The sequence below is a fragment of the Pezoporus wallicus genome, unplaced genomic scaffold, assembly GCF_028554395.1.
Source record: "Pezoporus wallicus isolate ANWC-B61680 ecotype Strahan unplaced genomic scaffold, APGP_CSIRO_Pwel_v1 contig_3817, whole genome shotgun sequence".
Lineage (NCBI taxonomy): Eukaryota > Metazoa > Chordata > Aves > Psittaciformes > Psittacidae > Pezoporus > Pezoporus wallicus.
This window is the reverse complement of record NW_026635157.1, coordinates 14,588,527-14,613,035: the sequence shown is the minus strand read 5'-3', so window position 1 is coordinate 14,613,035 and position 24,509 is coordinate 14,588,527. Positions and strand designations below refer to the sequence as shown.

Here is a 24,509-nt window from a genome sequence, read left to right as displayed (position 1 = left end):
AACCATTTTAAAGCTATTACAATTTTATTAAAATTCTTAAAACTCTTCTTACTTTCTAACCTTAATATTGTTAAAAATAATAAATAAAGCAACTCTTCACTTCCATCACAGGTAATGGAAATAACAGCCTCTGGAGTCAACAAATGAAGTAATTCTGACAACTTGTACTTATAAATTGTATAAATTTATTTATATTTGTGTGGATATAATTATATATTTATGTAGCTCTATACATGCCTTTGTATTTGACAAGGTTTCTTATTTAAATGATATTTGAAAATAACTGGTGTGAAAAACACTGTATATTTCAGATCGCTGATTTAAGTGGCTTTATATTTCCAGAGATAAAAGCAAACTGCACCACACAAATGAAAGTCATTAGTCATTAATCTACTCTCTTATAAATGTGATTTAATAAATATACAAAAGACTCTTCTATTAAAATAGTCAACTGTCCTGCAAATTCTGTCCCAGAATTCCAGCAAAAACTACTAAAAAAAAAGTTGTTTCTCCATCAGGCTTAAAACTCCAGGAGATGTGCAAAAGAGGAGGAATCAAATTAGCAGTCTATCCATTAAAAAAATTGTCACTGCAGCTTGGACAGACTCCAAAATCCACCATTTTTGCTACGCTATAAATGGCGCAATATTTTATAAACTGCAGATGTTTTAAAAACTAACAATGTCAGAAAATAATTAAAAAAAATAATCAAGATGGCAAAGTTCAAAATGTGACTTGTCGATTCTTGAAGTCCTGAATATGTAGATTCCATTTCAGTCTCAATTTGATCTCCAAAGTGAATGAGGAAATGGCCTTTTGTCAGTTAAATGTTTAATTTTTTTTTTTAATTCATCACATTCAGCCTACTTATCTTGTATGTGTCAAAACAATTTCTCTAAACAATGTTCTACACCATAATAAAAGATTTTCATGTGCAAAGAAGTCTTTTGTGCATGTGTAAATGCTGCTGTGCTTTAGAGCAAATAACTGGAAATGCCCATCAAAAGCATCTAATGGTTTGCCTGTGATAAACATTAAACAGACAACAGGTTAGTTCAAGGAAGACTGACTAGCCACTCAAAAGACAGATTATGTAAACTACAGCATGATTCAAGTGAACCAAACTCCATAATTCAACAAGATCCTAAAGTTCTCAATGCAAAGAAGAAAGTAAGTTCCAAAACCAGCGTTCTCTGGTGAGAAACAAGAGCTTACTGTGATGGAATTATGACTGTAAATAAGTAAAATGTATGCATTCCTGATAATATTAATATATAAAAACAGTGAGAAATACCCACAAGCTGGTGATTTAAGAGTCTCTTCTATTCATGTTTCATCTTTATAATGTTTTCTGCCTCAATTTAAATTGCAACTGTATTTCTTAAAATTTCTAATTGTAATAAAAGCATACAACATTTGACAGGAAGAATAGCTATTTTCTCTCCCTTGCATTCAATCTCTCTCCCACTTCCTCGCATGAAAAAAATAAAACCCCTTTAGCCAGCTTTTTCTTCCACCTTGGTCTGATTCTCTAAGAAAATATTTTACGATTACTGGGGCGGGGGGGAGGGAAGGAAAAAAAAAGAAAGGTAGTTCAATTTTTCAATATAAAGTGAAACAAACTAGCTGTTTTTGCTTTCCACTAAGAGTTCTAATACCTATAGTTTAAATATACTTTCAGTTTAGCTGGAAGCCAAAGTTGAAGCTTTGTGTGCTACCCTCCCCTCAATGCTGTCAATGTCACTTTAAAGATTCAAACATTTGTTTGAATTTTACTTCACTGTCAACTTTTTGAAAACTAATCTTGCAGCATCTGCTATCATTTTTCCATCTTAACTAAATATTTATAACAGATAAGAATTTTCACACTTTGCATGGCTATCAGAACAACGAAAACAGAATAGTGAATAAAGCAGAGATCTATATAACTTTTTCAGTAAATTTATAACAGAAAGCAGATTACCCAGAACTGTTAGATCCAAGCTCTTAGTGGACTAGCAATCAAACTGAAGTATGGTACAGAGTTTACACTTAATAAGATGTCTAAGTACATAGGTAAGCTAGAACTCTTAACCAGCATTTCTCATTATGGTTTCTTCAGAGCATTTCAATGCCATCTTAGTCAAATATTTGGAAACTCCCTTTTTGTTTTCCTCCATATCTCCCACCAAAATGAACTAGTTTAATCTAAAAATTACTAAGACTACATCTTGGGAGTTTTTCTTTCAGTATTTCCCAAATCAAGAGTAAAGACAAGATCTGTAGTGGACACCAGCTATCATGACAGCAAGAGACCTCTAGCATCAAGAGCAATGGCCTTTCCACCTTGAGAGTTCCTGGTTTAATCCTAAGGCATCAAGTCTCGAACAAAGCTTCTGCTAGGTTCACATAGAGAAGGCAAATTTGAAAAGTAGAACTTCATTTTTAGAACAATCCCAAGCATTACCTCACTACTTAAATATAAGCAACCCGAAGCAAAGTACAACTATTGCATAAGCTGAATCTCTCAAGATTTTTTTTTTCAATTTTCCCAGTCCAAAACAAGATTTACCTTTTTCCAGGCCTCTGCCATAGATTCATGCAAGCCATAAGGAATTAGCACTTGCAGGCCTTCACATGTTCTGTACATCTGACGGCATACAAAAATGAAAGCTCCTTTAACAACTGGCAAAAGCTCGGATCCAGACAAAAGAGAAATGTCGTCATGAAGAAGTTTCTTTGTAAACTGAACAATTACATGAACACCTGTAGGACTAGAAATAAAGTAACACTTTTAAAATGTTGGTTTGTAGTCATCAATAAACCATGAAACAAAACCTCTGACCAAATCTACTCAATTTTTTCTAGGGGGAAAAAAACTATGAACCACTACATCATAATTTGTGGCACCAGTCAGAAGGAAAGAAATGTACAGGAAGTGATTTTATTTTGGCTACAGGTCTACATAAAGCAAAAATGCATCCATTGTCTTCCATCCATCCCACACGGCCATGATCTACACAGCCTGTGTGTTTTATAAGAATCCAGTTGGGAAGAGTAACAAGACAACCATTTTAGCTTCTGCTTAATCAGTGTTAAGGATATCACTACAAGTCAATATTTGTCCTCTTTCCTCCTTTTTCCTATCTGAGATGTCATTTTGAAGTCTTCTAGGTTTGCAATACAAGGGACAACTCTTTCTCAAAATGCTTTTCTTTTACTTCCAATCCCCCATAAAAACATGCAACTTCTGAGATCCGTCCACTTAGCAGACATACACCAAATATTTTCATCACCTGCATCTTAGCTATTTTTAAAGGCTAGTCTCAATTTTACTGTCCAGTTTTAAGTTTTAGCATCAGCTAACAATATACTGCCCACAGCATCACACAGGTCTTAAGTTAGCTACAGTGTTACAAATTTCAGCTTCTGATAGAGGATCTGTCTTTACCAGATGTATTGAAAAGTGAATGCTCTATTAAATCTATTCTTTAAATAAATTGATTTTTAATATTTATTCTAAAAAGAAACAAATAAAAAACAGAGAAGAAAAGCCTTTGGCTTGAGTAGTAGCACTACAAATACAATGGAAATATATTCAGAGAAAGAAAAGCTCTCATGTGAATAAGAAAAACAAGAACTGTTGAAATCTCCCTTAATAAAAGTATTTCTTTAAATTGTCATTTCACCTGGTTATACACATCTCCCTAATACATCACTTACTACTTTACTTGATAATCAGGTATTTTACTCCAAACAAAACACATTATGTTACAGATAAATGAGAAAAGAGAAAATAAATCTCGTAACATTAATCTAATGCATTAAAGTACTCACTAATGCCATTCATTAAAGCACTCTTACCTATCTTCTTTGGCAGTTTTTTCATTTTCTCCGTGAAGAAGAAAAGAAAGACCATCATCTACAGCAGCAATCCTTGCCAGAATATCAGCTACATCAATTAAAGTGGTTTCAAGACAATTCAAATACACCTATATGGAAGAAAAAAAGAGAAAGTTTTAAATTTAATGCTTTTGTGAAAGCTGCTTATTCAAGTCCGGCTTATGTATGCAGAACGTGAAGGCCACCTCTCATACAACTGCTTAATCACTTACACAAAATAAGTAAACAGCCTATCACCATCATATACAAATCTTCATCACAAATGGCAGTAATCGTCACTTTCAATGATTATGGCAGAAGTCCAAAGATTGCACAGATATAGAAAACAAACGTTTCTGAACTCCTTTTTCTCTTTTCCCACATAAATGTGAAAAGGCTCTTGATATGCCATCTAGGGGTTTAAGAACAACATCTGAATCAAGGCAAGAAACATTCTTACTCATTTGTTGCTGCATAAGCACTGACAACTTTTTGGCTTGAAATGGAATTCAAGTTTTCAAGATCATCTGCATTCACCTCACTTGTAGGCTGCAGTAGGCTGAAACAGTGGTTTGCTTTGGAACCATGAGGAGATTCTTCCCCACTACAGCAAAGCAGAAGTCTTCTACCAATTTCTTACTCACTTCAGATTACTGTATAGCCATAACTAGACTGTAATCAAGCAACCTGAACATTTAACACTGAGATTCAGACTGTTCGATATGGTACCATGACTACTTGAAAACATGGTTAAATCCAAATCAAGGTTAAACTGGCCACTCCTTTTTAGTAAGTGAAGTCAACATGTCCCACGGCAGACAAGCAGAACATGGATGTTCGATGAAGAACCTGTCAGGGAGCAGCAAGGGGAGAATACTCTACAAGGAACAAAAAGCTGGAAGCCGAGAATAATGATGCAGGCAGAGACAATGGCTTACTATCGGATGAGGAGGCAGTCCCACCATACCCAAACAAGGTGAGCAGACAAGGTCCAGAGGTCCAGTCATAGTAACCAGGTTCACCCAACAGTCTAGATTCCCTTCACAGTGATGAGGAAGGGCCAAGGTTAAGCCAGGAAACAAAGTCTGAGTTAGGGTCAGCTCCAGTCAGAGCAACCACAGTCAGACAAAGCACAGTGCTCACCATGCAACTGAATTTTTAGTGACAATGCAGGTCTGAGGTAAAACAACCTAAGAAATCATGGTCTGTGGGTCAAGGTTCAGATTAATGGGACAGGAGGCTTTCTTGCTGCTACAACCTAGTACAGGCAGTGAATGAGAAGAATGTTGTCTTAAAAGCCACTCCTGTGATGAGTCCACACTGAACCTTATCAACAGAGTTGTCACAGGGGAGATCTCTGCTAAGGCTTCCTAGCAGAGCTTTCTAAAACAGTTATCTTGAAGGCTGAACACCCACAGCATTACCTATGCTGGCTCTGAGCCTAGGCTTCCAAGCCCACGTGAGGGGAAGTTAGGGGGAAGATGTGCCAAGACCTGACAGCAGACAAGTAGCTGTAATTCTGCAGGATTTACAGTTTCCTAAAGGTGCTCACCAAAACTCTGTTACTGTCCATAGGCCTCAACTATATAGTCACGACATAGTCAGAGTGTACCTTCTTCACCCAGGGACTGAGAAACACTCCAAATTCCTAGGATTTATGCATAAACATACTTAAAAGGAGAAGGATGGTTTTCAAAGCGAGAAGTCCTCTTTGGTAGTTTCCCCATGCCCACACCCAGAACTACAGAGTGGAGGCAACGATGAGCTAGGGAGGATAACTGCTCCCAGTAGCACTTGTTAAGTATCTAGTATGTCAGAATAGGGAAATAAATACCACTCTGCTGAAGTCTGCTGCATAAAGTTTTTCTACTCTTCTGTTATTCACGAAGGACAGCTGGACTCACAAGACAAATTATTTTTTAAATGCTCCTGCTTCTTCTCTTACAGGGAGCTCTACGTTTTATATAGCGAAGAGGAAAAACAGTCTTCCTGCTTTAAAATTTAAAGCATTTATTATTAATGCCAGTGGTCAAAGTAACCCAAGAGAAAAACAAAATTTTGATTTTGTTTCATAGTTAAAATTTTCAGTGACAGAGGGTTAAAAATCTCCCTGACCTCTTTATTTTTTTCAGTTACTGGGTATCATTGTTCAGGATTCTAAGAAAGGACATACTGGGCCGTCAGTTTCTTTAAAACTGTTAATTTGCTTTCTTTGTGCATCACCAAAAGAAAACCCAAAACACAGTACTTTGTTTATTTAAAATGTGAATGCAATGTTCTGCACCAGCTATGCTTCAGCAGCAACTCCAAGGCTACAGAGTCCAAAAGGTCAATATTGCTGCCCAGGAACTGATCCTTCTAACAACTCCTGCTCTCAGATGAATTCCCACAAACATATAATACTACTCTGCTTAAAAACCTGGTAAGCCTTGCATTTATCTGAGTGAGTTCAAAGCTCAAACATAACAGCATTGCATTTGCTCATTAGGCCCATATGCAGTTCTAGTGCCACCCACCCCCCAGTTCCAGCTGAAGAAAGACGCATGCATGGCCATATCCTTCCTTGTGAGGCAGACACGGCCCAGTACTAGAATCCAGCATTAGGATTTCTGGGTGTCTAAGAAGTGACAATGGCTTGGCTGGGGAGAAAAAACAGTTACAATTGTAAAAGAGGAAGATGATCACTCTGACTTGGTCTACCTTTCTAGCTATTTGCACCTTTGTTAGAACAGATATGACATATTCCAGATTCATAACACATAACCAATCTACTACTGCTACTGTGCATTAAGTATTCCTACACATGACCTGTTTTTTTTAAACAGACCGGTTATCAAGTCACAGGAGGGTTTACCATTTGTTGAGTTCATCTACCTACAAGAGACAGCTGAGCATGACAGAAACAAAAAAAAATGAAAATGAGAAACTGTTAAATATTAAAATGTTTTCTTTTTTAATTACTAATGTATAATAAAGGTTACAGTGCATATTCTTTAGCGTACCATATGACTACAGACTCCATCACAGCAAATCAATGAAGTATTGCCTTTGTACGGTTTTTGACTGTGTCCAAAGTATTCGCAGGCTCAGCCTACTTGAAAAAAATTGCACTAAATTTTTGCAAAGTATGGTAAAAACAAGACAACTTAAAATATTAATCTTGCAAAAGGATCCATAGATAAGCTTATAACGAAATGTATGAATAATGCTACTGTATTCAGTACAGATACACACAGAAGAGCTAAATTATTTACACGATCAAGTTTTTGCAGGACTACGGTTTTAAGCTTCACAGAATAATAGAATGGTTTTGGTTGGAAGGGACCTCAAAGCTCATCTAGTTCCAATCCCCCTGCCACAGGAAGGGTCACCTTCCAATAGGCCAGGTTGCTCAAAGTCCCATCCAACCTGGCCTTGAACACTTACAAGGATGTGGCAGCCACAGCTTCCCTGGGCAACCTGTTCTGGCGTTTCATTGCCCTCACACTAAGGAATTTTTTTCACAATAAAGAACTCTAATCTACATCTACCCTCTTCCAGTTTAAAGCCATTCCCCCTTGTCCTATCCCTACATTCACTTGCAAATACATACTTTAAAATATTTACTTGGAAATTCCTTGTTTACACTTTTGAAACAGCACTGGAATATTTCTGTATAGGTAAAAATGTTTTGGGGAATTATTATGAAGAATCTTTTCTGAAAAACAAACAAGCTGCTCTGAAAATATAATTAGACGGATTCTCACAAAATTCAACTTCAAGAACCTAGCTGAGGTATTTAAGCTGGGGACCCAGACTCTTTGCAAGCATGAGTCTCAGGAAATAAATTCAGAAATTCTCAGCATTCATTTCTCTCAAAGTCTCGTTATGCGAGACAGGTCAGGCTCGTCCACAGTCATTTCAGACCTTTTTTCTTGAGACTTACAGCTACCTAGATCAATTAAAGCATCTCAGTCAAAACAAAAATAATAGGACAATCTGAAACAATAACTTAACTTTTAAACACCTAGAGGTAATGTTTCCCAACATTTTCACAATTCTTACAGAAATGTTTTAGAAAAAGGCAACAACAACAAAAAAAAATAACCTTGCTTTTACCAATTCAGAAAGTAATATTTTTCCATGAAGAATTACATATTTTACATATACTATTATTAAGAATACTTTGCTTCAAGCTGCCATCTGAATTAAAAAGAAATAAATGTATGATGCCTTTTAAATAGCAGATAAGAGTAAATAAGCACCCAAGAAATATCCAAAAGACATCAGAAGGGAAAAAAAAAAAAATTAAGCTATATGATTTTCCTGAGGGAACAGTCTCAGCACAGCAGATTTTTTTTCTACTATTCATATGATTTCAAGAAAGCCAAGTTTGTCAGACCAATCATTATGACAGTCTTTGCTATTTAAGGCATACTATAACAGCAAATGCAGAAAATACTACAGAAGTTACGATTTGACCATATGGATCTTATACATTGAAAATACAGAAAAATGTAATATTGTATAGATTTAGAAATTATTTGTAAGATTTCTACAAACCTCTGTGCCACTCAGTACACTTTGAACAGGATGAAGCAGGGCATCTATCACTGCATCTGTATATAAACATTCAGCAGCACATCCTGTCTGATCACAAAAAACTTGCAGAATCTCCATAACAAGACTTGCTGGAGAATAATTGTCTGGTGAACACAAGAAGTATTTATTTATATTTTAGCTTACGCAGACATATCTGTATGGCTTATATACATGCTTCTGAATTACCATTTTCCTAAGTACTGATTTAACACAGAGAACAGAAAGAAAGGTACAGGGAAAAGGGAAAAGAAAAATCTTCACAAATAACAGACCCAAATTAAAAACTGCACAAGAAGTTACCAGGTGCCTCATTATCATTAGTAGATATGAAAAATCAAGCATTTACCTGTATGCCCTGCCAAAGCTGTCTTCGGGTAACTTGGAGAGTAATAAATAAGCTGAGTAAACAATACCAACAGATCAGTTATGGATACACGATCTATTTAAAAAAAAAAAAAAAGGAGGTACTCTGCAAATTAATGTGCAACTTTTAATTTCACAAATAAAATGGATTTTGTAAATATATGGTAAACAATTTCTTGCTATATTGAGGAAAACAACATATATACAATTGGTAAATGACATGCACGCCCCTGGGATTCTACCAAAGTATTTCATGATCAGTTTAGAAGCCTTCATCTTGCTCCCAATTTAGCCAATTGTAATTTTACCAAGTCTTCCATAAAAAAATAAAAAATAAAAAAACGGCAGCAAACATTTGAGAATACTGAATATACACAGCTGTAGGACAAAGCGCTACCTTGCAACTGGATTAAGCGAAGCAACTGGAAAAGAGACAAGCTGCCAGACAACTCTTCCTCAGGTCTGAAACAAAAATGTGTAGCTAAATGTAGGTTGGGAACTATTGCTCCAAGTTTAATGTAATTATGCTAATAAATCAGACAATTTGTGAGGAAATCATTGCTATCTACGAGGCTGAGAAGGACACTTAAGAAGACTGAGATTGTTACTTTTGTAGGGGAAAGGGAAAAAAAAAACAAACATCACCAATGGATCACTGCTTGAATAGTCTTGTACAGGGAAATGACAAAAGCCTTTTATTAGATGTTTCTTCCTCACAACTGCTCTGTTGGATCTGTTAAGTCCTGATCCTCAAACCAGAAGGAAAAAATACCTTCAAACACCTCAGAATTAGTATACAGTATTGTTTTGAATTCTACACTGAATTAATAGAGATATTAATGTAATGGAACACTACAATCCTCAAACACTTGTATTTGCCAACCCTGCACAATGCAAATTTCGCAACAGCTTTTCCATCTCTTACCTTCTGTCCTCATTAACTCATCTGTTCCACAGGTACCACCTTTTCCTCTACCATTGTTTTTATTAATACATTAAACTCAGAGCAATCCTTTTTAATGCACAATTAGTTTGAAAGACTGGTTTTCACACCTGAAAAACAGTTCTGGTCCCTGGATATGTCTCTCCTCCAACCAATTATATTGATAGTTCAACAGAAGTTATTATTCATACCTAGAAAGACTGAATCCCATACGAATCCAACTCCTTCCACATGAAATTAACACATTAAACATAAGGACAAAAAGCAATCTATTCAACCACATCCATCAAAGAAACTGTGTTGATGCTCAAAGTTACCCATACCATCTTTTAAGAAAGGTTTCCAGGCACAGAATTACTGAACAGAGTACTGTCCTATAATGTCCACAATGGTGCAGTAGAAGCCTATCAAGTATGGATAAAGTGTTTCCCAACAGCTCCCATTTTCCTCAGCCCTCCTCTTACCTTTTTTATTTTTCAGCTGTACTGGAAAGAGATTTTGGCCTTGCTTATATATCAACAATCTTCCTAAAAGGCACAGTGAATGAACAAAATAGACATACTGCAGTTCTTGTCCAGTGTAAGAAAAGTTTTTCTCATCACCTTTAGCAATAAAAAAAAAAAATTAGAACTTGATTCTTTTCGTTTACTTCACAATACCTAACTATTACCTGCAACATAATATGGATCATTTTGTATATAAAGACAGACAGCTTAAGTAACTGCTGTTACTTAATCACTGCTATTAGTTCTCTCTCAAAAGACACACATACAATATTTTGGGAAGTAAAAGAACAGATAAAATGTCTTCCTCTTGAGGTAGCATACTCAAAGACCTAGAGAATGTGGATGTACATGCAAAGATACTCACTACAATACTGATGGGAGAAGTCACTCACACTGGAATTTTTATTAACTCGTGCCTTGCAAGATTCAAAATAATCAAGACATTGCTGGACAGCTGCATTAATCTGTGAAGAAAAGCACAAAATAATAAAATACCTGATATTTTACAACATCATTCTCTCTTGTATCCAAGTACTGTCCTTTAACACAAGAACCTGAACAGCCACTTCACAGCAAATACCTCATGTTTCAGTGCTTTGGATGGGTTAACCAACAGGAGGCAAAATTTTACATTGGTCTTACTGACACAAATGACAGTTCCATCCCACTGAAGAGAACTGCCCATACAGAATATGTGACAGGATTAACACCTCCATTACTAAAGATGTTTTCTCAGTTTATCTTTGAATCCTTAATGCTTTGTATCACAACTTTAAGAACACAATGGTGATTTTTTAGTTTACGCCCATCAAAAAACCCAAATTCAGAATAGAGGTTTCATGATGTTTTTTCATCCACCATTGCTGTTTTATACAGGAATTAAGAAATAATAATCCTAATTAAACACCTGCTATAAAACATCCAAATTTCCTCTTACTCAGAGCTGGTCACATACCCTTCTTTGCATTTAACAGTAAGTAATTTAAGCAAAAAGAATTTAAAAATAAATTTTGAAAATCCAAAAGGCTTATCTAGCTAAACAACATGGAATAGCTCTGACAAAACAGAAAAAAGAAAAACACATATTCAAACCACAATGTGAAGAGCAGGAAGTTCCAGATAAAGTTACAGATAAATTTACCTTGGGAAATACTTACCAATGATTTGTATTTCTTTTCCAAAAGCCTAAGTACCACTGCTCTGCTGTAATATGCATGCTAAAATGACAAAGACAACCTGATGTCAACTTCAAACATGTTTATTTTTTAATTAAAAAGTAAAATTATCTCTAATTCTATTCTATTAGGAATCCCATGCACAGTACATATTCAATGTATTGAACTCCAGATTGTGTAAACCAAATTATACTCAACTGAGTCTTTTGTTTGCAGTACATTTAGGATGACAAAAAAACCATCATTAAAAAAATATGTAGCAGAACACACAGTAAGCAATAACCACATTGAAATGTTAGGTTAATGCTTTGGCATAGCCATGTAAATCCTAAACTATACTATAAACTATTTTAAACATGGTAGGGTGGAAAAAGCTCAAATGTCCTCTGGAGTTTAGCAAGTTGTGTGGGGTGTATGATATAGGTAACTGTAGTTTCATACTCATCATTTCTTCCAGAAAAATACTTTTATCTTTTGATGGCTGTCAGTCAATCATGACAAAAGGGACTGAAGTCACTAAGTGCAGTAAATTCTCAGAAATCTTATGAAAACTATTGACTGAATAGAAACGGAAGGAGACAGTAGCATTAAAGGGCAAAGGCCATAAATGCCTGAAAAAAAAAAAACAGACTTCCTTAATTACAGTGCTCATTATAGGCTGTTATCAGGACACAATGGATCTGTGATAGCAACAGTCATAAATCAAACTTTTCAAAATACATGTCGGACATGAACAAGTCATGGATTGTTGGGTTGGAGATTTTTTGCTTACCGTCCACTTTTTAAACCATACTGCTTTGATATCTAGCAAGGCCAAGAAGTAGACTGGACTCAAAACATCTGGAGAGGCAGGATGAGTAGGCTCATGGATTACTGACAAAAGTGAGAAGGTAGCATCTACTACTTCTTCCATGTACCTTATGACACAAATAGAAAAAAATTAGCAGAAATCAAAAATTACATAAATCCTTCTACCAGTAATACCCAGGGAAAAAAAAATCTTGTAAAACCTTGCTGTTCAGATAAATCATAAATATCAACATCATCTTTAACTTGATCTTGTAAGAATATTCATTCTCTGTATTATCATGAATAAAACTAATATTAACATACTCATGCATTCTCCTAAATTATTTCATGTTTTGTAAGTACCAACTACTACACTTGTCACTTCTTAAAACATCCAAATTATTTTTGTTAAAAAACACCTGCAACATTTCAAAAGCTAAATATGCAGCTTAATATGACCCGTGACTACTCCTATATAACTTCACTATTACACCACTGACCAGTCATTATGTGTCTTGTAATTAACCCTTTACTAAGCAATTACATGCATCTAATTGTATGTCAGAAGTCATTAAATTAAGAAACAGTGACAGATTTTTGCAGGTAACATACTTTTCTGGATGCCGAATCCAGGAAGACGGAGCTTCCTTCTGGTACTCATTTAAAAGGCGGACCTGAAACATAATTATTAAAATATAAAAAGAAATAATGCATGAAGTTTTAGTAATGATAAAAAAAGGTAGAGAATTTATTTATACCTTTCTAAGTAAACGATCTATATCTGGGTTAGATACATCCAGACCAGCTGAAATACGGAGAGAATATTCTCCAGAAAGAAAATAGAACTCCAAGTGTTTTGCTAAAAAACAAGAGAAAAAAAAAAAAACCTCCATGAAACTAGTAGTGATACAGACTATACTGCACACAAATCATTAAGTCTTAAATATAATTAAATGTACATACCTAAGCTTGTATACACATCTCTTGTCATATTAAATGGAGAAGAAGAAAAGGCTTTTGCATAGAACCTAAGAATTTTCTCCTAAGGGAGAAAAAGCAAGCAATGTATTAAATAGTCATGTAACTGTATATTATTATTGCACAATAATCAATATGTAGTGGCATTATTCTTAACATATATAGCTCTGAGATCCACAGATGTTAAGCATAGTTCATACAAATACACAGGTTCGGACAACAGAAACCTCCAGTCTAAAGGAAATTTTATTTGAATACTTTAACTGACAGCACCAAAGTCTCACTACAATACAAATAACTAGATCAGGGTATTCTGCTGTACTTTTCCATTAGCATTAATGTTTTTATGTTATTAAATATACCAGTGACTTGTAACTAGCACTGTTTTAAAAGAAACTGTATACTTTCTACGATGACAGAGAAGTACATGACAGCAGCTTTCCTATTAATTTGGTAATCACTTTAAAATTCAAAGAAATTTAAAAAAAACACTTAATTGGCATAATAAATAATCTAAAAGCAGTTTAAGTAGCTGCTATGTTTTTTCCTCATCAGGGCCTGTGTAATATTACCACCTATCATTTTCACCATGGAGCACATACCTGACTTAAATAGGAAATATTAACATAGCATGTTTTACAGAAGAATTTTGTCAACTTTTATTTTTACATGTCTGCTAAAAGATATTCAAACCTCTTCATTCCCATTAAAAGATTCACGAGTATTCCAGTCTCTAAATATTTTGAAATTTGAAATATTGAAATCCTGTTGTAATGCTTTAAATTAAGACCTACTGATATCATACAGTTCTTTTACTTCAAAAAGAGTTTGTGACACATAAATAAGAAAATGTCTTCGGACACTGCTGGACTACTCATAACATATATTTAACTTCTGAGACCTCTTCAGTACTCTCTACTATGGCTACACATGTGATAACTAAATACAGAACATTAGCTTACACTGAATGCAGCATCAGGATCTGACAGACACATCGTCAGATGCTTACGCAGATTTGGCCAAGTCTCAGAGTTCAGTATATCAGAAGGAGGGGCAAAGCACAGTGTCTGCAATGCTTCTTGGCGAACCTGATGTGGTCAGAAAGATAAACACCACAAATCCATTCACAACAACCTCTCAAATATTTAATTTACAATATAATTTGGAGGAAGGAAGGAACAGGACCCAGCTGTACAACAGATAAGGAATTCCAGAATAGTTACCTTCTGCTACATTTTTATAGCAATTTAGGCAAAACACTGTATCACTGAGATAAGGTTTAAAAAAAAAAAAGCACATATTTGAAGAAGTAACAAAACTATTTCATGTAAGTTTTCAATGCTGGGTGCAAAGATTATGTTCTACTTTCTGCTTGTACTCAGATACGTTTTTATCAGGGTATATAGGAACTATCACCAAATAACACAAATGTGCCCAGCAGCTCTCCAAAACATCAATACATTGGAAACAGAGTTATTAAGACACTGTTTTACTGCCGAATTTCATCAGCATTATAATCTAAATAATTTCAAATAACTTTTTCTTTCTGTTTGTAGACAACTGTAATCTCTAGTAATTCATTTCATATTACTGAAACAAACTGGAAATTTTAACAATATTTAATAGTATCAGTCTTTCTACATGGTTTTCTAACAAAACTTGATCACAATGTTTATACCAATCCCAACCTACCATGCATTTTTCAACTGGCAGACAATCCCAAATGTTATTGAGACAGCATTCTCAAAATGATGCTTCTAAAAGCTTCAAAAATATCAGCAGCTGGTACCGATTGACAGTTAGAGACCCAAATTAGTACTGCCACTGACAGGAAAGCAAACCTAACTTGGACTTTATATATTCCCTCTGGCAGTAGCTTGTTAGCAAATCAGCAGGAGGTAACACAAAGGACAACATGAAAGTTACCAAGGACAAGGGACACATATACAGGAAAATAAGCTTCAATAACTTTATCTCAGACAGAACAACCTTTTCCAAACTATAAATGCCCATCTATAGACACATAAACTCCCAACAAAACAAAACAAGACAGATACTTGATACAACACTAGTTTTTGAAGCACATGGTTATGAACAATGAAATACTGCACTGCAGAGCAGTTGCTGCTGCACTGAAGCCAAGAGATACAAACCAACAAAGACAAGATTCCACTTAGGTACATATAAACTCTTATGTACATAGTCTGTTTTCCAATATGCCATAAATATTCATCATTAACATTTTATTTCTGCTTTTAAACTTACTTCCGTAGGCTGAATAGGGTCAAGCCTTTCTACAAGCAGCTGCAATTGCTCTTGACTCAAGAACGTATAACTCTGTAATATATTATACAATGATCATTAGTATATTTCATTAAACTGAACAGCAGAAGATTAAAATCATCCCTCTTTCTGATATCTAATTTACTTTTAATAATTGAACTTCAACATTTATATTAATTTAACATTAAAATCAACATTCTAAATGTCTTCTGCCATTTGTCCAAAGTTAAATTTACAGCAACAGAATTACTGTTACATAGTTTACTTTGCTTTAAAGTTTCCTCTATCTTCATAAAATCCCTTGTAATAATTCTTTCAGTAAGCAATATATCTTAGCGCAGTACTCTGGAAATAAATTGCAGAAGTAAAATCACAAAAATTTAGATGACGTATTGCTTTTACCATTATTTTATCTTTTTATCTGCAGTACTTGCATCTGTACTTTAGAGCATATGGCCATCATATTAATCTCATCTAGCATATGCTATCTAAAGGTTAGATAGCTAGCATATGCTTAGTATTTCAGTGTGAGAGAAAGGTAATTAATCAGTCTTGGGATATATACAGTTGCTTTCAGTCTCCACCAACAAACTGAACAATTTTGCAGTATCATGCTTATTTCGTAAGAGAGAAAACACATTGTACTTGGTTGAGTGAGGAGTCACTGTCGGAACAGTTGTCTGTGTAATAGCCACTCCGACGTTCTTTCTTTGTTTTATTATCCAGCTCCTTATTATGTATCCGATCTTCTTCAAACTTGTTAATCAAAGATTCTACCACAACCATCATGACATTCTTCAAGGCATGCATCATTTCTCTGTATCTTCAAAGTAAAAATTATTTTAATATTAAAGAGCATAAGAACCCCCAATTAAAAAAAAACACCTCTAAATCATGAGTAACTGAATATGCTATAATGTTACATAGACCCAAACTCAGTGAATTTACAGAAATGAATGAAAAGCAAATGCAAATCCAAAATGAGCAACAAAAGATATATGTACCTTAAATGTTTAAGATTACTATATTTTTGAGGTTTTACATATTTCCTAGAAATAACAGCTGTATATACTAAAATCCATCTCATAAGCACTACAGACCACTGCTTTAAAGAATCACAGCAATTATTTGCCTATGCAAATTCGAAATACAAAGCATGAAAATTCAGTAAGATTGCTACCAGCCTCTGTATTCCAAGGAATAGTTATTTTAATACCCATGGGAATGTGAATAAAGTTGGTAGGGAAGAGATGACTGAGAAAAAAAAAAATAACTGGTACTCACAGAGCTTTTTTTTTCCCATTTACGGCTTCTTTACTAAATACAGTGTTCAAAGGCAACTAATCTGGACTATAGACCCCTGTGGTAATATGTTGTTTTGCACATCTACTTACTACTAGCCATTTGACAGCCTGAGTCAAAAAATCTTGGATGATTATAGACAGTTGGTATGCATACCAGTTCTTTGGTATGTTCATTACATGGACAGCACTGAAGAAGCATCTTTGGTTCATAATAAATTCAACAGGTTTAGGTCATAGATCATAATCTCAATTCCAGAGTGAGATGAAGCAAGACAAATTGCAGTGTAGGGTGGGAATATATGAACTGCTTAGCACTGGATTTTGAAAGCAAAGAATCGCTTTTGTCACCCACTGCTTCAGAATTTATTTTTTCAAAACAAGTTCTTGCAAAGAAAATGGAAGAAAAAGGCCGAGAAGAAACAAAAAAGTGAATTACATGTATATACTCACTCTTTTGATTCACGGGTCTTCTTAGTAACATGTTGGACAAGCGTGTCATAGCCAGATACTTCACCCTGACTTTGAGCAGAAATACATTTTTCTGTTTCTTCTTCAATCAGAGATCCCACAGTGCTATTTATACATTTCCTAAGGTATTTCACAAACTCATAGCTGCAACAAATATACAATAATAAAATGTAACAGATTTCCTTAAACTCACCATCAAACATTTTCAACATTACATGTGCTATCTTCCATCCCAGCAGACTTGTTACTTTAAGGTGAGGTTTTGTGACTTTATCAGTGTAAAAAAAAAAACACAATAGAGTTTGATTTTCTTCAATATGGTCATTATCAGAAACAACCATACAATGGTTTGGGTTGGAAGGGACCTTAAAGAACATCTAGTTCCAACCTCCCTGCCATGATCCAACAGATCAGGTTTCCCAAAGCCCCATCCAACCTGGCCTTGAACACTGCCAGGGATGGGGCAGCCACAGCTTCTCTGGGCTACCTCTTCCAGTGTCTCACCACAATTACAGAAGAATATCCCCCTAATAATGCAATTTAAATCTACAATATGAAATAGTTCCTAATTTCCTTTTGCACTTCTTTTAAATGAAAAAGTCTACTCAGACAAAAGGTTAAGGTTTTGTAGACAAAAATCATAGAATATCAAAAAATCCCAAATTTAAAATTCCACAAGAATCTTACTTGGGGCATCCTGAATATAACACTGCCTTACAGTATATCCTTCTGGTATTACTATTTATGCCATTGCATATGAAAGGTAACACAGAAAACACAATTTACAAATTCTAGCATACAAGCACGCTAGAAGGTTTTCTAAAAGGTTTATGAAAGTCAGTATGTCCTGACAACATACAGAAGATCGTACTCAAACTAACTCTCTGTGATTACATGTATGTCTCAAACATAAAGAAATTGGCACTTAAGGCTCTTACTAGATAATAACAGAAACTAGTTTAAACAAAAGGATAAGCATTCAGGGGTTTCAAAAGAGAGACTATCACTGGGTTCCCTGTATTAGCTACAGAAATTGCTAAAAAATATTGCTCATAATGTGTAAACTTTTTTTTGTTAGTCTTTCAATTTGTTCAAAGGACAAGACAAACAAACACACACAAAAAAGTAAACATACATAAACAGTAGATGAATCATTGTATTTTCTATGCATCATTGCATTTTCATTACATCAAACGCAGATGTGCAGCTACTTTGTGTTAATTTGGCTAAACACAGAATGAGAAAAATTCAAATAAAAAGTTCACCATGTAGGTACAAAGTCCAAAGCTGTAAAATGCAAATATAAGTAAAAACAACTGTTAAAACAGGCAGCAGCTTTTGCCTGTCTTGGGTGAATATACATAAACAGACTACATTCAAGATATATATAAAAAATAAGCATCGAATATTGTCTCGTATCAAGATACATAACTTTCTTACTGCATTACCTACCTCAAGTTCCATCAGGTATAACAGTTCCATCTCCCCCTTATTTCCATTCCTACATCACTTTTTATTCTCAATGAAAGTAACAGAAATACACCTCAAGAAAGATGCAAACGTTTCATTTCATTTATCTTTGAGGCTGTCTTTTTACTTCTGCAATAATGAAACTGCACATGACTCTCCACTGAACAAAAGCTTTCATAAAACTTTCTCCTATTTGTTTTATGACAGCAACATTTTCAGGGCATACATTTTTTGCAGTGACTGCTTCACCCTGAAATACACAGCAATCACATCACTATTCATTCCCCTAAGTTTGTGTCTCCTTGATGTTGTAGCCTTGATCTTCTGCATCATTCTTCCACCTTAAAAATGTTTCGTAACAAATAAGTGTTTCAGCAATTACAGAACTAATTCTTCACATGTGGAATCAAACAGGGTTTACAAAGGAAGCACCAGGGAAACAGGAGGAGAAAGAAAACAAACAAAAAAAAAACCCAAACAACAAACCCAAAACTAGTTGTAGGACTTTAATGAAAAAATACAACAGAATACATGCTACTTATATAGTTTAAAATCCTGATTTCTATCACTGCACATAAATTTTTAATTTTATTCAACTTTCCTTTTTATTAGCTTTCTGAAGATCTCATGCTTCCCTCTTTTCTACATCATAGTGGGAATGAGGGATAAAGGCAGGTCTCAGAATCTGATTAAATTTCTGAGGCAAAATAACCATGAAGCAAAGAGAGTGCTCATCAAAATATTGCTCTGAACTAGCAAACTGGACAATCCTAAAGCACACACTACTGATAAAGACATTTGCAGTGTAGATGGATGGGCTAAGGGTCAAAGAGAAAGTTTCTTAATGGTCTTACTAATAAACCACCACATGGTCTCTTTGACCTTCCACAAACACCAGCCTATACTGCCATGGGTCATGAACAAGACTAGAATACCTCCAGAAAGATATTTCAGCAGCAGAGTAATACTCACATTCTGCATGTAAAGCATCACTCGGTTTTCCATTAAATGAAAGTCAAAAGCTTTTCTTATAAAAACAAAGAATCCTTAGGATGACCCAAGTTTTTAACATACCAGAAAGATTAACAGATGCCATGGTTTCACTGTTCTGAAGTGGAAAGCTGTATACACACTGTTTCCATCAGCTGTGGGCTTTACTTCCTCATTCTGGCTATTCTCAGAGGAAGAAACATTGACAGAAGTAATTTCACTTTTTTTTTGTTGTTGTTCATACTTTTTTACTGCATATATCCTCCTTTAAATTGTTGAGGTTTCATTTTTTTTCCTTCCAAATTACATGTAATTTTCAACTTGATGTGTTTAATTAACCTTTTTTAATCTGATGCTTGTCACCTAGTAAGACTGCCAACAAAGTGGTAGCTGATACAATTCGTAATACAAATTAAAATTGAGCTAAAATACATTTTAAAACATTTAGCATCTTCAGAAGATACAATGCCACAAATGTTTTAAAATTATAGTGAACATTTTAGATAAATAAGCTCTATTTCATTTATTTTCACCTAACTTCTATCACTGACAAAGTAATGGTAAAAACTAGATAAATTTAAGAGAACACAGATTGTGCCACTTTTGGGGAAAAAAAACAACAAACAAAAAAAACAAACCCACAACAAACAAAACTGGCAGGCAATCAGCTTTCTCAGGAATCAGTACCCAAAATTCTGGTCTTCACTAAAATGCCTCCAAAGTCATTCCAGCTTGATAGCCTCTTGACTTATCATAAATGCATCCTAAAAATCTCCCATGTGTAAAAAAGTAAACAAGTTAGAATACCATGGAAAGGGAAGAGGAGTGTGGGCTCCAAAAATCTAGATTGCATGTAAGTGAGGTCACACTGTCATGTCTGATTTAACATGAGTGTGACAGGGACACATTTCTGCTTTATTCAAAACATAAATTAAAGAACAACTACCTGTAAGATATAGAAGGATTTGGTAATATAAGCCAGACAGATCAAATGTGGAAATAGCCTACTGAAAATTTTACCTTATTTTGGGAGGGGAAAAAAAAAATTAAAAAAAAATTGTCTAGCAGATGTCAAAAATACTGCCCGACAGCCTTAAGTGAGGATTTCTCCTTCCTTCTGTTCACGTGTGCATTTAGTACATTACATGTGGACATTCAGAATGGGCTAGAGTAAGGCAGTTTTGCAAGTTCCTCTCACAAACAGCTGATGAGTTACTATTACATTAGAAATATACTACCAAGAGTGAAAAAGAAAAAAAAAAAAAAACACAAAAAAGAAATCTGACAAAATTAATTCATTCTTTAATTTAGCATCTTTTGACAGCTGGCTTGTGACAGGAATGCCTATATATAAAAATACATACACATTCACACTGCAATATAAACTGTAAGCATTTCCCAGGAATAATATAATTCAACACATTTCACATCCCTTCAAAATATTAAAAACAGCAAAAATAGTTTTACTTGTGAAAATTCTCATCTGTTTCCTCCAAGTGCAAGAGGATCTCTTCTGCACGCTCTACTGATGGGGCTCCAGTGATTTTTTCCTTCACACTCTGTAGCAACTGTCTAAGCATAGACTGTAACTGAGCTTCATCTTCACTTGTAAAGCAAGACATCTGTATAAAGCAAACATAGTAACAAGTTTTCAGAGCTCCCTCCCCTCAAGATTCTAAGAAAAGCATAAATCCTTAAATTGCCACTTTTTTCCTGTTATAAATAACAAGAAATATTCTATCAAAAGACACAATTACAGACAGAAAATATTTGATAAAAGCTTATCTTCAGACTAACTGGAAACAAAATAACCAAATCAGTTTTCATAAAGCTATCTTAGTACAACATTCTTAAATGAGATACTGCATTAAGAAAAAACTGATTATTCCTTTTTGTAGTTGTTTAAGGACCTATCAAATAGGCACAAGTTTACACCATAATTTAAAAAAAAAAACAAAAACAAACAAAAAACGATTTTTACAGATGTAATGATGATGAGAAACCTCTACATGTCTCTCAGCTGCTTCTCATCTATTGTTACTACCCAGTTCTGACTTTTGGATCCTTCTCCTCAGAGCTGCAGCCCATCACTGAAGGTGCTGGCAGCTTTTGCAAGGACCAGGTGGAATAATGAGAACAGTTTCATTTCCCTGCAGTAATCAATTAAAATGACCCGGCAAGAGTCCTGTCAATTTAACCCTACAGCTACTGGGAAAACCTGGGAGAAGCAGCAGCAGCAGTGAGAAACTAGAGACATCTGCCAAGTTCAGAAGACTGTCCATCAGCTTAATTTTCAAAGGTTGAAAAAAAAAAAAAAAACAAACCCCACCACCCAAACATCCACTTCTGTCATGGATTAATTAACCTAAATTTGTTGCTTAAACTTCTTTATATGCCAAAGAATACTTTCAACCCCCAGGGGCAGTTCCAGCTTATATATTTCTAGTCTATTTGAGGAAGGCTAATTTAGAGACTTTTATTTTAAAAAGTCAATCAGACTCTCTTTGAATAAACAACATGCACACTTGAAAGAAACAATATAATAAATCACTTCTTCAGACTTAAACACTATTAACTAACAAAACAATCAAGGCCATGTAACACCAGCTGGAAAATTACCCCTTTACGAAAGCTAACTTCTCTGTGAGAAGTAGCACAGTTGCTGAACATTTTACTTTGACCAAACAGAGTTCAGCATTAACTCAATCATCTTACCAGAAACTGCAATAAAATAAATTAAAAAAAACAAACAAACAAACACACATAAATCCCTTGTAACAATCTTAACTCCTTGATTTACAGCCCTCTTTCGAGTCTCAAGATATTTAATCGAAGTCAATGCATTTTTAGGTCTATATAAACCAGTCTCATAAGCCTTCTATTTTGACCTTAGCACTGGGTAATATCCTAATCCCCTGCAAAAACTTCACTTAGTATTTTGGTATAACTAGGCATTTTCAAAAGCATAAAGTATCTGGATGCTAGCTGGCAATCAGTGCAAAGACCCACTTAAATTGTTCATAAAGACAAATAACAAGAATACTGCCGTTTCACCTCCAGTTTGTTTTGAAAAGACTTATCCGACTTCTGTAATCATCAACACAGATATTTATCTTAAAATTAATTTGTATAGGTTTGTGACCTGTTGAGTTCAGGTTTTTATAGCCGTTTTTTCTCTGCAGACATATCCCCCATTCTGTTTCCAGGCAAAAGTCAAGTTATTGTTTTCTCCCTAAAAAACTTTGCCCTAAACCCAGTTTGTGCTGTCTTTCCAAGTTCAAATTCATTTTCCCAGCACTGTCCCACACCTGAAAATCCTGCCCCAAAACCCATGGGATGATTCAGAAGCAGCAGGTTGGGGGCAACGTTTATCTTTGCACGAGCTTTTGCTTGAACAAAAGAAAGTGGTAATTTTAGCAACAAACATACTGTAGCAGTTAACAGACATAAAAGTAGTGTGAGAATTCCCACCCCCTCTTGATTTTTTATCATCATTCAACTGCGCATCAGTTTTTGGCAGCAACCAGATTTCTAACAACTCACGTACGAGAGCAGCTTGTCTTTTAAAGTATTAGGAGAAGCTAAGCCTGACCAGGTCCTTCTCTCAACGCTACCTCTAAAAGCACAGAGGAGGTACGCCACGGCATCTTGAACGCGCTCAGCCCCAAGCGCCGGATGAGAACCGCGGCTGCTTGCCAAGAGCTCTCCGAGGGGCGCTCCGCCCGGCCCGGTTCGACCCGGCCCCAGGGCCCCGCAGGACCAGTTCCGCCCAGCCCCAGGCTCCGGGGGCCCAACTGGGCCTCGCGGCTTGCGGAAAGCAGCGTCACGGTGCACGACCCAGCCGTCTCTCTGTCTCTGCCTCTGCCTCTGCCTCTGCCTCTGCCTCTGCCTCTGCCTCTGCCCCTGCCCCTGCCCCATCCCGAGCGCCCGGGCCGGAGGGAATCACCTTGTGGCAGCGGCTTCCCTCCCCGTCCCGGCGGCCGTGCGCCTCCCGGGGCGGCGGCCCTTAGCAACCAGCGGCGCCTGCTGCTGACTCTCGCAGGGCCCTTAGCAACATCGCGAGAGTCCGGAGGGACGCGGGAAGGCTGGGCCATTGCAGGTCACCGCTAGTTCCACTCCTGCCTGCGGGGCAAAGTCGCGCCGCCGTCCTGGCTCAACGCGAGGCTGAGGTGTCGGCCCTCGCTGGCTCCAAACCTCGCCTGTACTCTGGGTCGCCGCAGGGTTTCCCGGCCACAGGGGCGGGAAGAGTGGTAGCCCCAGAGGTCCTGCGGCAACCCTGTGGAGCATGAAGCTTCGTCGTTTGCTGTGCACCGGCCGTTTGGCTTTCTCGGTGCTTCATAGCGTGCCTTGGTGGTTTGTGTTTGCCAAATAATGCAAAACGAAGATGCCGAGGTATAGCACTAACCTGGGAAAGATTGATCTGCGGTTTGCCCTCTTAGCACTGTGATGGCATATTCTGATGACAAAATTACTAAATTCTTATCAGTTATTTTAAGTGGATAAATTGTAATTATTTTTTTAAAGAAAAAAAAAACCCACAACATATATTTGGGAGTCTGTCCAATTAAAAAAAGTTTAAGAAATGGTCTAATTATGGAATTCACATGCCATTGAGAAAAACCACATGCGGGAGGGGATTGAGTAACCTTCATGCATGTTGTCAAGTGGAGAGTTATTTTAAGGGTGATTACCAAGAAGACAACTCACCTTTTTACAAGGAGGCACATGGAAAAGATGAGTAATGGGCACAGGTTACTCCTGGGGAGATACTGACTGGACAAAAGGAAGATTTTTCACA

General features: G+C 36.0%; 1 protein-coding gene across 5 annotated transcripts in view; it reads right to left on the bottom strand.

Moving 5' to 3' along the window:
• TBC1D32 (TBC1 domain family member 32) overlaps positions 1-23,797 on the bottom strand; it is an 83,157-nt gene extending 59,360 nt beyond the window's left edge. For 3 of the 5 annotated variants that reach the window (XR_008972199.1, XM_057409629.1, XM_057409655.1), the window contains exons 1-17: positions 23,658-23,797; positions 21,179-21,333; positions 17,234-17,395; positions 16,125-16,302; positions 15,462-15,533; positions 14,159-14,284; positions 13,182-13,260; positions 12,977-13,077; positions 12,831-12,892; positions 12,202-12,346; positions 11,412-11,471; positions 10,619-10,718; positions 10,213-10,350; positions 8,789-8,881; positions 8,404-8,546; positions 3,844-3,971; positions 2,552-2,753 (exon numbers count right to left, since the gene is read on the bottom strand). Coding sequence is in view for 4 of the 5 variants with exons in the window: in XM_057409629.1 (XP_057265612.1) it covers positions 2,552-2,753; positions 3,844-3,971; positions 8,404-8,546; positions 8,789-8,881; positions 10,213-10,350; positions 10,619-10,718; positions 11,412-11,471; positions 12,202-12,346; positions 12,831-12,892; positions 12,977-13,077; positions 13,182-13,260; positions 14,159-14,284; positions 15,462-15,533; positions 16,125-16,302; positions 17,234-17,395; positions 21,179-21,333 (1,944 nt within the window). In the remaining variant the exon portion in view is untranslated. Of the gene's footprint in view, positions 1-2,551; positions 2,754-3,843; positions 3,972-8,403; positions 8,547-8,788; positions 8,882-10,212; positions 10,351-10,618; positions 10,719-11,411; positions 11,472-12,201; positions 12,347-12,830; positions 12,893-12,976; positions 13,078-13,181; positions 13,261-14,158; positions 14,285-15,461; positions 15,534-16,124; positions 16,303-17,233; positions 17,396-21,178; positions 21,334-21,692; positions 21,805-23,258; positions 23,282-23,657 lie in introns of those variants that run through there. The other 2 variants (XM_057409648.1, XM_057409639.1) reach the window with 2 other exon arrangements.
• Between the last annotated feature and the right edge of the window lie 712 nt (positions 23,798-24,509).